The sequence below is a fragment of the Chiloscyllium punctatum genome, chromosome 3, assembly GCF_047496795.1.
Source record: "Chiloscyllium punctatum isolate Juve2018m chromosome 3, sChiPun1.3, whole genome shotgun sequence".
Classification (NCBI taxonomy): domain Eukaryota; kingdom Metazoa; phylum Chordata; class Chondrichthyes; order Orectolobiformes; family Hemiscylliidae; genus Chiloscyllium; species Chiloscyllium punctatum.
In genome coordinates, this window is record NC_092741.1 from 91,854,293 (window position 1) to 91,868,835 (window position 14,543).

General features: G+C 37.5%; 1 protein-coding gene across 3 annotated transcripts in view; it reads right to left on the reverse strand.

Annotated features, from left to right (window-relative positions):
• Positions 1-14,543, reverse strand: part of med23 (mediator complex subunit 23) — a 112,893-nt gene that overhangs the window by 21,156 nt on the left and 77,194 nt on the right. For all 3 annotated transcript variants that reach the window (XM_072556391.1, XM_072556400.1, XM_072556381.1), the window contains 4 exons: positions 12,296-12,532; positions 10,204-10,369; positions 8,812-8,884; positions 6,072-6,286 (listed from right to left, as the gene is read on the reverse strand). In XM_072556391.1, the coding sequence (XP_072412492.1) occupies positions 6,072-6,286; positions 8,812-8,884; positions 10,204-10,369; positions 12,296-12,532 (691 nt within the window). The remainder of the gene's footprint in view (positions 1-6,071; positions 6,287-8,811; positions 8,885-10,203; positions 10,370-12,295; positions 12,533-14,543) is intronic.

Here is a 14,543-nt window from a genome sequence, read left to right on the forward strand (position 1 = left end):
GGCCCCATATCTCAGGAAGGATGTAATGGCCCTGGAGGAGGCTCATGAAAATGGTCTCGGGAATGAAAAGTTTAACATATGAGAAACAGTTGAGGACTCTGGGTTTATACTCGATGGAGTTCAGAAGGACAAGGGGAGACCTAATTGAAACATACAGAATACTGAATGGCCTGGACAGAGTGGATGTCGAGGAGAGCCCAGGATCTGAGGGCACAGCCTTACAGTAAAGGGAAGATCTTTTAGTACAGAGATAAGGAAAAATGTTTTCAGCCAGACAGTGGTGAATCTATGGAATTCATTGGCACAAAAGGCTTTGGAGGCCAGGTCATTGAGTACATTTAAGACAGAGATAGATAGGCTCTTGAGTATCAAGGGAATCAAGAGTTACAGAAAGTGTGGGAGAATAGGGTTGAGAAACTTATCAGCCATGATTGAACGGCATAGCAGACTCGAAGGGCTGAATGGCCTAATTTTTGCTCCTATGTCTTATGATCTATTTGTAAGTTAGATATTTGTAATTGTAAAGATACCAACTGTAGAAGAAAACAAGAAGAACTCAACTGCCTACAATGAGTTCTGGACCTACAAGATATTTTCAACACTGTAGTTCAATCATATTTAGAAGATTACATGAAAAGAAATAAAACAAAGCAGACTGGATATCAAAGCAATGCACTCATGATAGTAGTATACAACGTTAAGACTTGCCTCCACCAAAAATATTCACATTAATGGTCTAGACAGGTGTCCAAACATTGTACATCAAGGTTACTGAATCAATAAATTGATCTGGTATGCCTTTGCAAATGAACTAATGAGACATGTTCTATATTCCATTACCCCTGTGAGTCAAGTCACAAGACAATAATGTTCAGAAATGATAGAGGGAACCATTCTGTTTCATGATACCTTATTTCACCTTGTATCCATTATTTTTGATGCACCATTAGTTAGTATCCTTGTTAAACAACTACAAGTATAATTATGAATTTACAAAACTGACATCATTTTCTACAGTTGCATTTGAAAGTTCACTTCAATCAATGAAGTGAATTCTAAGACACAGCCTACTTCAGCTGAATTCAAAAATATTCTTGCCCAACATCAACGTGAACTAAACAAACTGCTAAATCAAACAATGCTGTCAGCTACTCTATATACAAGATCTACACATTTCTCACTGTCTTTAATTTTTTAAAAATCCCAACTTTTAGAGGGGTGTGGTTGAGTATTACATCGTGAAAGCTCAGTATCAGACCGTTATAGCAATACAGGCATAAAAGTCTACTTCGCATGGGTCTAAACACTTCGAGAGGAAGGAAGGTTTAGTGCTAGCAACTGGTCAAGAGAGCAGAAAATAAATGTCATAAATCAAGATGGACAGAACACTGGTTTCGAGCTTCTTTAAAAAGAAACTGACTTTTTTTTTAAAATTGCCATATAGATACATTCAGCCTCACTAATTCTTCTGAACTCCTACATCATCATATTTAGAAAAGCTGCCCAAGGTAATTTTGTGTGACAGAAGAGGACCAGAGGGCATAATTTCAAAATAAGGGGTTACACATTTAAGACAAAGACGAGGAGGAATTTCTTCTGAGTGCAGTGTATCTGTAGAATTCTTTACCACACAGGACTGATCGAAAGTGGTTGTCAATTGTAAACATTGCTGAGGTGGTCAGATTTTTAATCAGTAAGGAAATTAAGGGTTCTAGTGAAAAGGCAGGGAAGTGGAATGCACGATTATCAGATCAGACATTATCACATTGAATACCACAGCAGACTCAAATGGGCTAAATGTCCTACATCTGTTTCTATTTTGAATGTTGTAATCATTCTTACTATTATATTACACAATAATTACCTTGCACCTATAGTGTGATGCATTGAAGATCATATGAAATACCCATCATACTCTTCTGGGCTGCTTGAAAAGTTCAAAATTCATACTGTTTATATCAAAAAATTAATCTTACCTTTATGATTGTTATGTAGTCAAGCAGAGGTACTCTTAATACAGCAATTAATTAGAAAGTATAGTTAATCAAAGGAAGAGTCAAAACTCTTTTCAATTACTCATTAATGAGTATTTCCTGAATATTACACAAAGATTAATTGTGTACAGGGATGACGTGTCTTAACATGGAAGTAGGACTCTGACTTTCATAGAGCAAAGCTCTTTTAGTTCAGACATATGTCCACAGATTTGCATATGACATTCCTTGAGACATTTCAAATTTTTTCTCACGTCTTAATATGATGTGCTATCTTATTTGAATATTGCAAATAACCAGATCAAATAACTAAATAATTCAGACAGCTGGGTTCCTATTCTCATTGTATAGTTGAATAGGAAAACATAGAGGGTCAGTAATAAACAAAAACTATGTCTTGCTCTTGAAGAAGGGTTATACCCGAAACGTCGACTTCTGCACTTCCTGATGCTGCCTGGCTTGCTGTGTTCTTCCTGCCTCCTTCCTGTCTACTTTGAATTCCAACATCTGCAGTTGTTTTTTGTCTCTAACCAAGTTTGTTCCTTACACAAACAGGCCCAACCATCAGGATCTCTTTTTCCCCTTAATTAACCAATCCTTCCACAATTTTCAGATCTTTAAATGTATGCGACAACTCTCCTATCTCTAAATTTCTGCTCTTTTCCGTCTTTTTGACTTTGCTGATGCCCTCACCTTGCACTACAACTTCTTAATAATAAGTGAGGGTCCGAGCCTTGCTTTCCAATTTCAGAATTTGATAAATTCAATTAAACCTTCAAATAAAAAACTTTGGATGCCCTGTTAATTCATCTAAATTCCTGATAAACATACTTTACATTGATTTATTTGAACTGGTACTTGCAGGTTACCCATAAAAGATGGAACTTGTAGTTCAAATGTGTTTTTTTAAAATAAAAAAGTTGCCTGCAACACTTCTCTATTCTCCAGGCTTTGATGTTATGGACTTAATTTTATATTGTGTTTGGCATCAAATTGCTACTCACAGACCCTAATTCTTAGGACTGTTTTCCTTGTGATTACCTTTTTAAAAGCACTTAATGTGTTTTGATCAGAATATTCAAATAATCTGATCCAATTTATGCTACTCTCCTGAAAATTCTACACCTTAACATTAATTTTGAACTAGCTTGCAGAGACTTTGTATAAAACGTGTTGAATTGCTTTCCATCAGAAGTTTTCATTAGTGATGCCTTATTCAGCTGTTGAATGTATGACGTCATCCAGTACCTGTCAGGCAAGGAGGAAGTGTTTGAGTGAGGGAGTCATGGTTTACTAAAGAAGTTGAATCTGTTGTAAGAAGAAGGTGGCTTATGTTAGGATGAGAAGTGAAGGCTCAGTTAGGGCGCTTAAAAGTTACAAATTACCCAGGAAAGATCTAAGAAGAGCCAGGAGGGGACATGAGAAGTCATTGGAAGCTTTCTATAGGTATGTCAGGAATAAAAGAAGAACTAGAGAAAGATTAGGGCTAATCAAGGATAGTAGTGGGAAGTTGTGCGTGGAGTCCAGGGAAGCACTAAATGAAAATTTTTTGTCGGTATTCACACTGGAAAAGACAATGTTGATGAGCAGAATACCAAGATACAGGCTACTGGACTAGACAGGATTGAAGTTCACAAGGAGGTGGTGTCAGCAATTCTGGAGTGTGAAAATAGTTAAGACCCCTGGGCTAGATGGGATTTATCCTAGGATTCTCTGGGAAGCCAGGGAGAAGACTGCAGAGCTTTTGGCTCACACTTTTTTAAAAAGTTGGGAAAGGTTCCAAAATGTCAAAATGACATTCCCCTGAACTGATATGGATCAGTCAGCATTGGAGTCAGCCTGCAGAACCAAATTCAAACATCATTCATTAAATCTTCTGTTCTCCCAAGAGTAGACAGAAGCTTCTTTAAATTAGATATTGAGATGACCAAAACTGCATTCTGTCCCTGCTGTAAAACATGTACCCCAGCTTTCAACAAAATTCCTTTCTCTTGCAACAAGTTGGAGTTGAATCAAACTATTTTCAATGTTGGTGTCATTTCTGACTCAAAACTGAGTTTACAACCACACATCCATAATTCATACTGTCATATCTACCTCCCTACCACCATCCAACCTGGCTTCAACTCATTTGTTGAGAATGATTGCCTATCCCCATGTTACCTCTGGACTTGACTTCTGGCTATCCTCCCACATTTTACCATCTTAAACCTGGGGTCATCTCATACTCTTGTCCCATGTCCTAAGTTCAATCCATCCACTGCCCTTGTTTGATGACCAACATTGCGCATGGTTAAGCATTTGGAAGAAATTTTCCCCATCTCCTCTGACTAGACTCATGATTTTGAATACATCTGTCAAATCTCCTCTCAGACTTCTTGGGGAGTAGTCTGAACTTTTCCAATATATCTATGTGATTGAAGCATCTCGTTCGCTTGTGTCTTTTTTGGGCTTATTGTAATGCGTCATGCCTCTAAAGTGTAATGTGTGGATCTGGATACAGAACTCTAGCTGACACCTAATTCATGTTTCATGGAATTTTAACATTACTAATATGGACATGAGAGAAGTTAAGCATAGGAAACTGCATACTTCATGAACTGTGCTCTCAGCCTGTCAAGCCACCTTCAAAGAATTACTCACATGTACATCCAGGTCCTTGTATTTCAGCACCCTATTCAAAACTGAGCCCTTTATTTTAAACTGTTTCTCCATGTTCTTTCTATCAAAATGTATCACTTCACAATTTTCTGCATTAGATTTAATATTTCATATTCATAAACAGAGAAACAGGCCTTTTGGTGCTCATACAGATGCTTCTGAAATGTTGCGACAGTACTGCCTCCACAACCCTCTCAGGCAGTGCATTCGATATTTTTAACAGCTCTGAGTGAAAAAAACTTTCCTCAGATCTCCTCTGAACTACTGAACCAGTTAATCCTCACCTTAAATTTACACCTCTGATCTTAGACATCTGCCCTGCAGAAAAGAGAGTTTTGAAAAGGTTGCGGCTCAGGTTGAGGTTCTGTATTTATGTTTGTATCCTGGTGGCTAGTTTTCTACCTGTTTGTCCAATGTAGTGCTTGTTGTGACATTGTGAGAAACACTACACTGGACAAACAGGCTGAAAACTAGCCACCAGGATACACGTACATCAACTACCCACTCTCACTAGTATTCTTAAATACAGATGAGGAAGGACACCATTTCAACCGAGACAACACATCCATCCTCGGGCAAGCCGAACAGAGACATGCACAAGAATTCCTAGAGGGTTGGCATTCCAATTGGAAGTCTATCAACAAACACATTGACTTGGACCCCATTTACCACCCTCTGAGAAAAACAAGAAATGGCATCACTACAGGAAATGACATCAACAACCCAAGGAAACCTAAAGACATAAATAGAGAGCAGGTCATTAATACCAGTGCTTCATCAGAGGCTCACTGATGTTGTCACCTAGTATGGTGACGAAACGCCTGAAAGTTAATTTTCCAGCTCAGCGAGCAAACTTACATACATGGAGCAAAGATTCTCATGATCTATCCTATCTGTGTTGTCTGCCCATTCCACTAATGTGTTCAAGACTTTGTGTAGGTCAACACTATCCCCCTCACAGTCCACAATATTTCCAAGAGCTCTAATTATGCTCAATATTAAGCAGCAAATACTACTTATGGGCTTTTCAACCTTGATGCTCTTTGCTGCACTAATGCATTAAAAGCTCAGAGTTTTTCCAAGTCCCTCTTGGCTTCCCCTAAAACAGTACCAATGCTCTGCTTACTTTTGATTCGCCCTAGCCTTCTTCGAATCTGACTTTAACTCATATGCTTAATAAGTCCTGGAACCGCTTCCTGAGTTTGCTCTAACAGCAATTATCTAAAGAAAAGATCTTTGTTCTAAAGCAAACTGCTTTAAAATTCCTCACTACAGCTGTCAGGTACTTATGGAATGTGTTTCAACCTTAGGGTCATGTGGTTAGCATAATACCAATAGAAATGCTACAAGCAAATTTCATTAAATAAAATTACACCCATAATCATAGAGATAAATAGAAAGACTTCTGTTACTTACTTGGGGATAAGAGAAAGCTGTCCAATACTTGAATGATGCCACACTGCATGCGCCAAGGCCAGAACATAGCTACAGTACATCTCACAATAAGACTGGTGGCAAGCTGTGAAATCAAATAGCTGAAATGGGTATCCTACCCATTCTGTATCAGAGGTCAATGTTGCACTGTTGATGACATTCACAATGCGATCATTCAGTACTATCCAGTAGGGTTCCTTCAAATAAAAGAACAAAAATACTTTGCAAATAAAATCTTAATTATAAGGCATTTTCAAATTCGATATCCCAAATGTCGCAGCTAACACATTTTCAATTTATTTAAATGACGAATTAGAGTGTCCATAATCTTTGTAACATTTAACCCAAAAATGGACTTCTGACCATACACCTTTGCTATCACTAAGCCCACCTCTATAACATCATTTGACTTCATTCTAATGCCATCCACCAGATCAAGATATCCTCATAGGCATTTGTTATCTCTAGACTTGACTATATAATACATGGTGGCCAGTCTCCTGTCCATCTTCTGAGGCAATTTGTAACACTAACACATATGCTTCCTTGCACCAAACCTTGTCCAGTCACCCTCATGTCTGCTGAAATAAACTGGCTAAGCAGTGCCTTGATTTTAAAATTTTATCATCTTAAATCTCTGTGGAACTTACCTCTGCCTCCAACACCCACCCCCAATTTCCTTCAATCACAACTCAAATATCTGAACTCAACCAGTTTTAATTTCTTCAGTGAGTTTAATTGCTCCTATATTAGTAGCTGCATCTACAGGTGCCTGGCATACAAGCAGTGGAATATCCTCCTTACAGCTCATTCTTTCCTGTTTATGAAGCATCGAAGGCACTATGTAAATACAATTTGATATTTACTGGACCTCAAGGCATTTGCCTGCATGTTCACAACTAATTTAAATGTTAATTGATACACAGCCAAATATTAACAACTTCACTAATCTGAGAGACTGCAACTGAATTTGTCCTACAAATCTTAATGCAATTCCAAAATTAGTTTCTCAGTTGACTGGTGGCAACAATCAACGAATCCATTTCCACATCATCCTCATTTATTGCAGACTGAAAGCTTGATTGTTCTTTCGTCTTGTCCTCTGATATCAGAATTGCAGGAACTGGTGTGCTGCTATATCAATACAGCAGCCTACCGTTTTCAGTATATTCCTGTTTAACCATGTAAAATGGACTCAGGAAAGAGAAATAGCTTGATTTTTCCAGATATCTTCCAACCTATTTTTCCAGGTATAACCTGGCTTCAGGAAGTGAAGTACTTACCCACCTTTGGATGAATATTTGCAAGCATGCTGGGATACCATAACACCACTAAACCATCTTTTGACAATTCTACTCTTTCCAGTTCATTTTCTTGTCTGTGTTAATTAGACATCAGGTATTTTACAGGAAAGAGTGAGTGAATTGAAAACAGCCCAGCTGTAGGATAAACGTGACACCCATAAGCTCCCTAACTCAATATCACTACTTCAGCAGCAGAAATTTACTCCACTTCACTTCATCAATATGTAGCATTTTTCCACTATATTGTGAAGACAAGATTTATAGGGATGTGATAAAAGCATTTACAACATTGTTCCAATAACACTGCTTGTCCTTGCAACTTCTTTCTTATATACAATCAAAGGTTGCATAACCCACCCAGTGTGCTCCTGTCTAACTCATTTGTATGTCAAGCTGAAGTTTATTAATGGAAGAATTATTTACTATGAAACTCCACAGCATTTTATTATACTATACTTTTGCCCAGATGAAGCATGTTAATATGACAATCAAGTTTGCTGGTTGTACCTGACTAGTAGTTTATTAACTATCCAGTAGTGCACAGAATTCAATTTATCTTGAAGTGATCTCGTTCCAGGTGCTGAAAAGTTAGTTGGCTACTTCAACTGCCACGTTTTCTGCCAAAATCAGCTCAGAATGTTAATTAAGCTGCATTTTTTAAACGGCAGCGTTAAGCATTGGGAGGTGTGCAGGTATGTAATTTGATGCTGTGCCCCCCTCAGCTGATGTCAACATTGGAAGGCTTCAGTTGGCTCTCCAACATTAGCAGCCCCTCACATTTCACTGCATTGCTCGGGAAGTTTGCTCCTTGCTATTGATTAGTTTGGTCATTCAAAAATCCCAGTGTGGTGTCAGGAACACAATATGTCAACTCAAGGTGCTACTAAAGGGAACTCAAGATGGTCCACCAGGAATTGAAAATCCCAATAATTTTCATGGCAAACAAAAAAATGCCCCAATGGTAATTTTTACTTTTCAGATATATTTTGCAGTAAAAAGGAGAGGAAAAAAAACAATAGAAATACCTGAAAAGATTCAATAATTTTGAGGTAAGCAATTCAACCAAAGATGACCTTTGCTGTGCCGAACAAACCCTAACGTTTAATATTACATGGAGCAAACCACACTGACTTAAAACTGATATCTGTCGGGGAAACCACAGGAGGCAACTGAGAATAGTCATCCACTCAACATTTCTGGCAATAGCAATCATCAGCATTATCATGTCAATGGAAAGCTAATGGTTTCTCAGAGAAAAGTTTAACCCCAGACAGACTTTGAAAGCTTCACACAAGATTATTTTCAATTAACACATTTACTTGGAATTATAAATTAACCCTGAATTCAGGTGCCACGAAAGTCTTATTTGCATCAACTATTAGTACTTACTAAATTTCTTACTACATTTAAAAACTTACAGGCAATGCAGTTATTACAAGTCCAATTGCATTCATCCAGGCAGTAATGTTTTCTCTCGGTACCAACGGCTGACTGGAAGAAAAATAGTACAGAAGCAAATGACAAAGTACAAGCATGAAAGCAAAACACTGTGGATGAAAAAAAGTAGTAGTAAAAATAGAAAATGCATAAAATCTTCAGCAGATCGGGCAGAAAATGTACAGTCTGAAATAGAGATATTATTTCAGGCAGATAACTTGGCATGAGAACAGCAGATCATGGAAAGACATCAACCTGAAACATTAATAAGATTTCTCTCTTCACAGATGCTAGCAGATGTGCTGTGTTACAATCCCATCCAATGTAATCTCTGGACAAGTCAAATCCCAGGCTGAAAGCTGGTTTGTTAGTTCATATTTTGCTTTTTTCTAAATTTAACAAGGCAGTCTTTCACTGAAACACAAAGATGTGCTGCAAATCAGATTTCATCAATAAAAGTTTATTATGCAAATGAAAAGATAAATTAAATTTTGACACATATCAAAAAATTTCAAAACACATTTAAAAAGACAATCCCATCTCTGCCAACACTTGCATGTAACAGTATACAAACACCAGAGAGTTTGTATCTTTATCAATACTAGGGTTTCCTTAACTGCTTTTTTTACCCATTTCCCAGTCTTGAGAGTTTGGTAGCCTCTTCATTGATTATTCACACATGTGAGCTTAGACTTCCACATAACGTTTCAGGATTCTAAATCAAACACTTCTGGTCTGCAACTTTCAAACTAAAACTCTTACATTGAGGTAACCTATTTCCTAACAGTTCTCAACTCTACCTTTTCCACATAAAAGGACTGTTTCATACATTCAATTTTCTACACAACCTCTGAACTGAAACTAGAAGGCTTCCAAACAATGGGTTTCCCTCCCTGAGTAAAAATAAACAATCTTGAACCCTTTAAACTGAAAGCAAACTATGCCACTTAGTATTTACTGTGCTTGCTAATAAAATTCTTATTCAAATAAATCCCCATCACCCCCACTACTCCCAGACTCCCTTTCCCATACTGACATTTCTTTCAAAAAACAGCTCCAGAATTACTGACAAGTTAATAAATAAATCCCCTCATACACAGACCAAAATGCACATGTGCCACTAATACAAAATCCAAACTTGAATACCCAATGGCCATTTTTATCTTTTGAAAGAAACATGCTCAACGGCATTCTTCAAAGAAGGTGAAAGCCTGAAACTTGTAACCATCATGGAATTCAAGCAAATCAAATTTTAGCCAAGTATTTTGCTCTTACATTATGTAAATACAATTCATTCACATTTTAAATGTAACTTGCTCTTTAAAAGCCATCACTACCCAAAGTGAAGAAAGATAATTTCCAAACAAAGTTACCTCTTAAGTACAACATTAAGAAGTGCATTTCCAACTTCTTTCCCCGGAACAGATAATGCCATAAGTTCCACACAGGTTACATGAAGGGCATGTGCTGCTGGGTTTGGAAATTCATTGAATCTCCAGTCACAGTTTGGAAATGGACCAGGCGATTTACCTGCCATAGGTGGTGTACTGATTAAGGGAAATAAGACTGAAGGTGTAACAGTAATTAAAGATTTTCACAAGTAGAAGAAATACATATCAAACATAACCATACTTCATTCATGAAGTACATTGAAAAAAGTAACGGACAAACCAATTATACAACATTTAAAAATAATTCATCTAATGTAGCTAATATTTACAAATCAAAAGAACATAAAATACGGGGAGGTAATGGCCTACCGGTATTATTGCTGGACTATTAATCCAGAAATCCAGATAACATTCTGGGGACCCGGGTTTGAATCCCATCACGGCAGATTGTGAAATTTGAATTAATTGAATACCTGGAATTAAGAATCTAATAACGACTGAGGATCCATTGTCGATTATCAAAAAGAAACACCATCTGGCTCACTAATGTCCTTTAGGGGAGGAAACTGCCATCCTACCTGTTCTCATCAACAGGTATCTCCAGACCCACAGCAATGTGGTCAACTCTTAACTATCCTCTGAGCAATTAGGGACAGGCAATAAAAGCTGCCTAGCCAGCGATGCCCTTACCCCATGAATGAACTTAAAAAGTGTTTCCTTGGTTCATGCTCCATTTGAATTATTGGCACCGGAATACCTAAACCTCAGCAAAACAAATATATTTCCACTTCTATTGATGAATTTTATCATTATGTGGATTGAATAGAAATTAGACAAACGCAGTTATAATGACATAAACTATAAACTATAAATAAATTACTATAGTGACTGGAACTGTCAATGCCCAGTTGCTTTTGCTACATAAGATCATAAGAAATAGGAACAGGAGTAGGACATTCAGCTTCTGGAGCATATTCTGCATTCAACAGGATCATGGATCATCCAACGCTCCTCATGCCCATTCTCCTGCCCTTTTCCCCATATCCCGTTATTATCAAGACTCCATCTCAGCCTTAAATATACACAAGAACTTGGTACTACAGCTTTTTGTGGTGAGGAGTTCCAAAGACACTCAATCCTCAGAACAAATTCCTCCGTATCTTAGTGAACCTTCTCTGAACTGCCTCCAATGAAATAATATCATTTCTTAGATAAGGGGGACCAAAATCTCTTACAATACTCCAGATATGGTCTCAACAGCTCCTACTGCAGGAGTTCTCTATTCCTATACAGGAATCCCCCACAATGTGAAAGCACAGCGCTCCCATGACACCTTTCATTAAGCTGAAATGGCATAAAGCAACGAAGCCTTAATTTATATGGGAAACATTTCTCCTTTCTTCGTAAAAGTGAAAATCCTCTTGGATTTCTTGCGGTTAGCAAAAAAAAAAGGTCCTAATGTAGGCCTTTTGTAAAAGCAAAGTGGCGTAAAGTGAAATTTTGAAAAAGAGGGGATACCTGTACTCCAACTCCCTTGAAATAGGGGCCAACATTCCATTAGCCTTCCTGATTACCTGCTGCACCTGCATGCGAGCTTTCAGAGTTTTTTTTTGCATAAATAGCCCCAAAGTCCCTTTCTGTTGAAGATTTCTCTATTTAAATAATATTCTTTTGCTCTCCCTTCCAAAATGAACATTTCATATTATTCTCCATTTCTTATCTTTTTGTCCATTTACTTAACCTATCAATATCTCCCTGTAAACTGTTTGTAACCCTCTGGCAAGCTGTCCTTACACTTACACTTGGACACCATTTCCAAAAATTCTGCATGCAGCAAACTTCATACTGACAGTAATGATTAAAGTTTCTTATGAGAATGATAAAAAGTCTTTCAAACTCTGGAGAAAATTCAAGATTACATGAACAAACTTTCAGTCAATTTATTTCCTTCAAAAGGTATTTTCTGGCTCTTATATACAGATACTCTTAATAAATTACATTAACTATGGCAGGACTTCTTTCTGTAATATACATTTGCTGCACAAGACAAACTAATAGCACAGAGGAAGGATATTCTCCACCAATCGACCAATTAACTTGCAGTAGTACGTGTCATCAGGAACCCACGGATTGTCTTCTCGTGCATTCATGGCAGATTTCAGGTAAGTTTCACTTAAACACCAGCCTTGTAGTCGGTTATCTTTTAGAGAGCCAATGACTGCATGAACAAGCTTGCGTTTAAGATTTGTGCGATCTCGCAGATGTCTCTCATAGTAATGAAGTGTGTTGTATAGGTAGGTGACAGGTCGGTCTACAGTGGAAGCAAAAATGCAATTGAACATTGATCCCCCTACATTTTAGTTAATTTTAAGCAAAAACATTTAAAATAAGAATACAAACTCTCTCCAAAATCAGGAATGTAATTAAATGTATCCAAAGACTTTTTACAAAGACACACTAGGAAAATTAACAATAGGCTTCATATAGAAAAAAGGTTAAGGGTAGATTTGATACAGGTGCTCAAAGTCACAAAGAGTACATACAGAATAAAGAAAGAGAGACTATGCAGTGGCAGAAGGGTAAGTGGGCAGATTTAAGGTGATTGGCAAAAGAACCAGGGGTAAAATAAATGAAAAGATTTCTTACAAAGCAGTGATTTGAATGTTCTCTACAGAAAAGAGTGAAAGAAGCAGATTTTAACAACAGATTTCAAAAGGGAATTAGATAAGTAATGGTAAAGAAAGAAAATTACACAGCTGCAAAGAAACAAGGAAGTTTTATGGACCAGGCCAGACCTTAAAACATTTCAAGAAAGTAGCCCAGACCCTAAATTTGCTTGTTGTCTTAAGCAGGTGTAAAGTGGACATTCCAGGAGAGATGGCACTGGTGAAACCACTTAATTTTAACCAAAACAGAATTTATTTACAAGATTACTGAATAAAACACAAACAAAAGAGAACAAAATCCCGAATAACTTAACCTACCTGAAAAACCAACGGATCATCCCAACTTAATGATGTTGTTCCAAATACTTGGAATAATTCCCATAAACACCCTTTGGCACAAAAAGGTAAAATCAAACACAGGGGCTTACAGGAGAGGTGAGATAGACACAGAGAGTGAGCAAGAGTGAGAGTGCGCAAGAGTGAGAGTGCGCAAGAGTGAGATTGGGGTGTGTGTGTGTGTAGGGTGGGGTATCTACCACCATGGGCCAGGTTCTGGGAGAACTTGCCACTCCCCTTTCCTTGTATAAATGTTTTTTCCTAAAAACTTTAAAGCCTTTTGTCTGAGGCAGTATCTGTTCATTATTATTAAATTGGCCCTAAAACTCGTCAACCTAGAGTTTTTAAGAGTCTGTGTCTTTTATGACCTCTCTGAAAAAAAAATCCAAGGACACCATGAACTTGTTAAAGGAGTAGCATCATCACAGAAGAGTGATTAATCTCTTTCAAAGAGCATGAAAGATTAACAGGTCTCCTGTGACACATTGTTCCTAATGTTGTATAAAGCCAATTTCACTCCCAAGAGAAAATCTCAACTTCAGACTCCAGAACACAAATACAACACTTAAACAAGTGTAATCTTGTCTCTTTACTAACAGCAGTTTCACACATTCATTTTGCGAATTGTCCTAAGCTGAAAACTTCTGGATTGTTGTAGAGTATGCAAACTTAATTTTATTACTTCAGACAAATTTCTCAAATGACTTTTTTGCACCTTTTAAGTCATTATTTGATGCAGGAATCTAAGGTTGCAGCCTCATTTTCATAAAGCCTCATAATTGGAGCTTTCCTGAGCTTGATATTCGACTGATGCAGTATTAAGATGTTTGTTGTTCAGCAATTTTCTGACTGCAGGTCCCAGCATGCATCCTTCACTCTTCTAATTTGTTCAATTCCCTTTCAAAAGTTGTGCCGAATCTGTTTTCCACCATTCTTCCAGACATTTGATTCTAAATCATAACGTGCAAAAATATTTTTTGCACAGTGGGTTATCTCTGGGGAACCTTTTAACCCCGAAAACATATAGGTTTGGATCAAGTGGGAAGGTAAAACATTCAAAACTTTAAAAATGATCTCGTGGCCTTAACTGCTATGGGCAAGTGACCAAACAACCCTTGGAATGTGACTTGACCAGTAAATCTTTTATGCCTTCATTTTAATGGGTTTTCTATTTTTCACCGAGAGCGTCAATTTTTCCTGGCTTGGGAAAACCTGGCAGATAAAAGAAGCAAGAGTGATAAGCATTTCTGCAGCATAGTTTGTGGGTAAAGAGGAACAAGAGCACTTTTCCTAGGCCTAACAATCTACACAGTAAAAAGC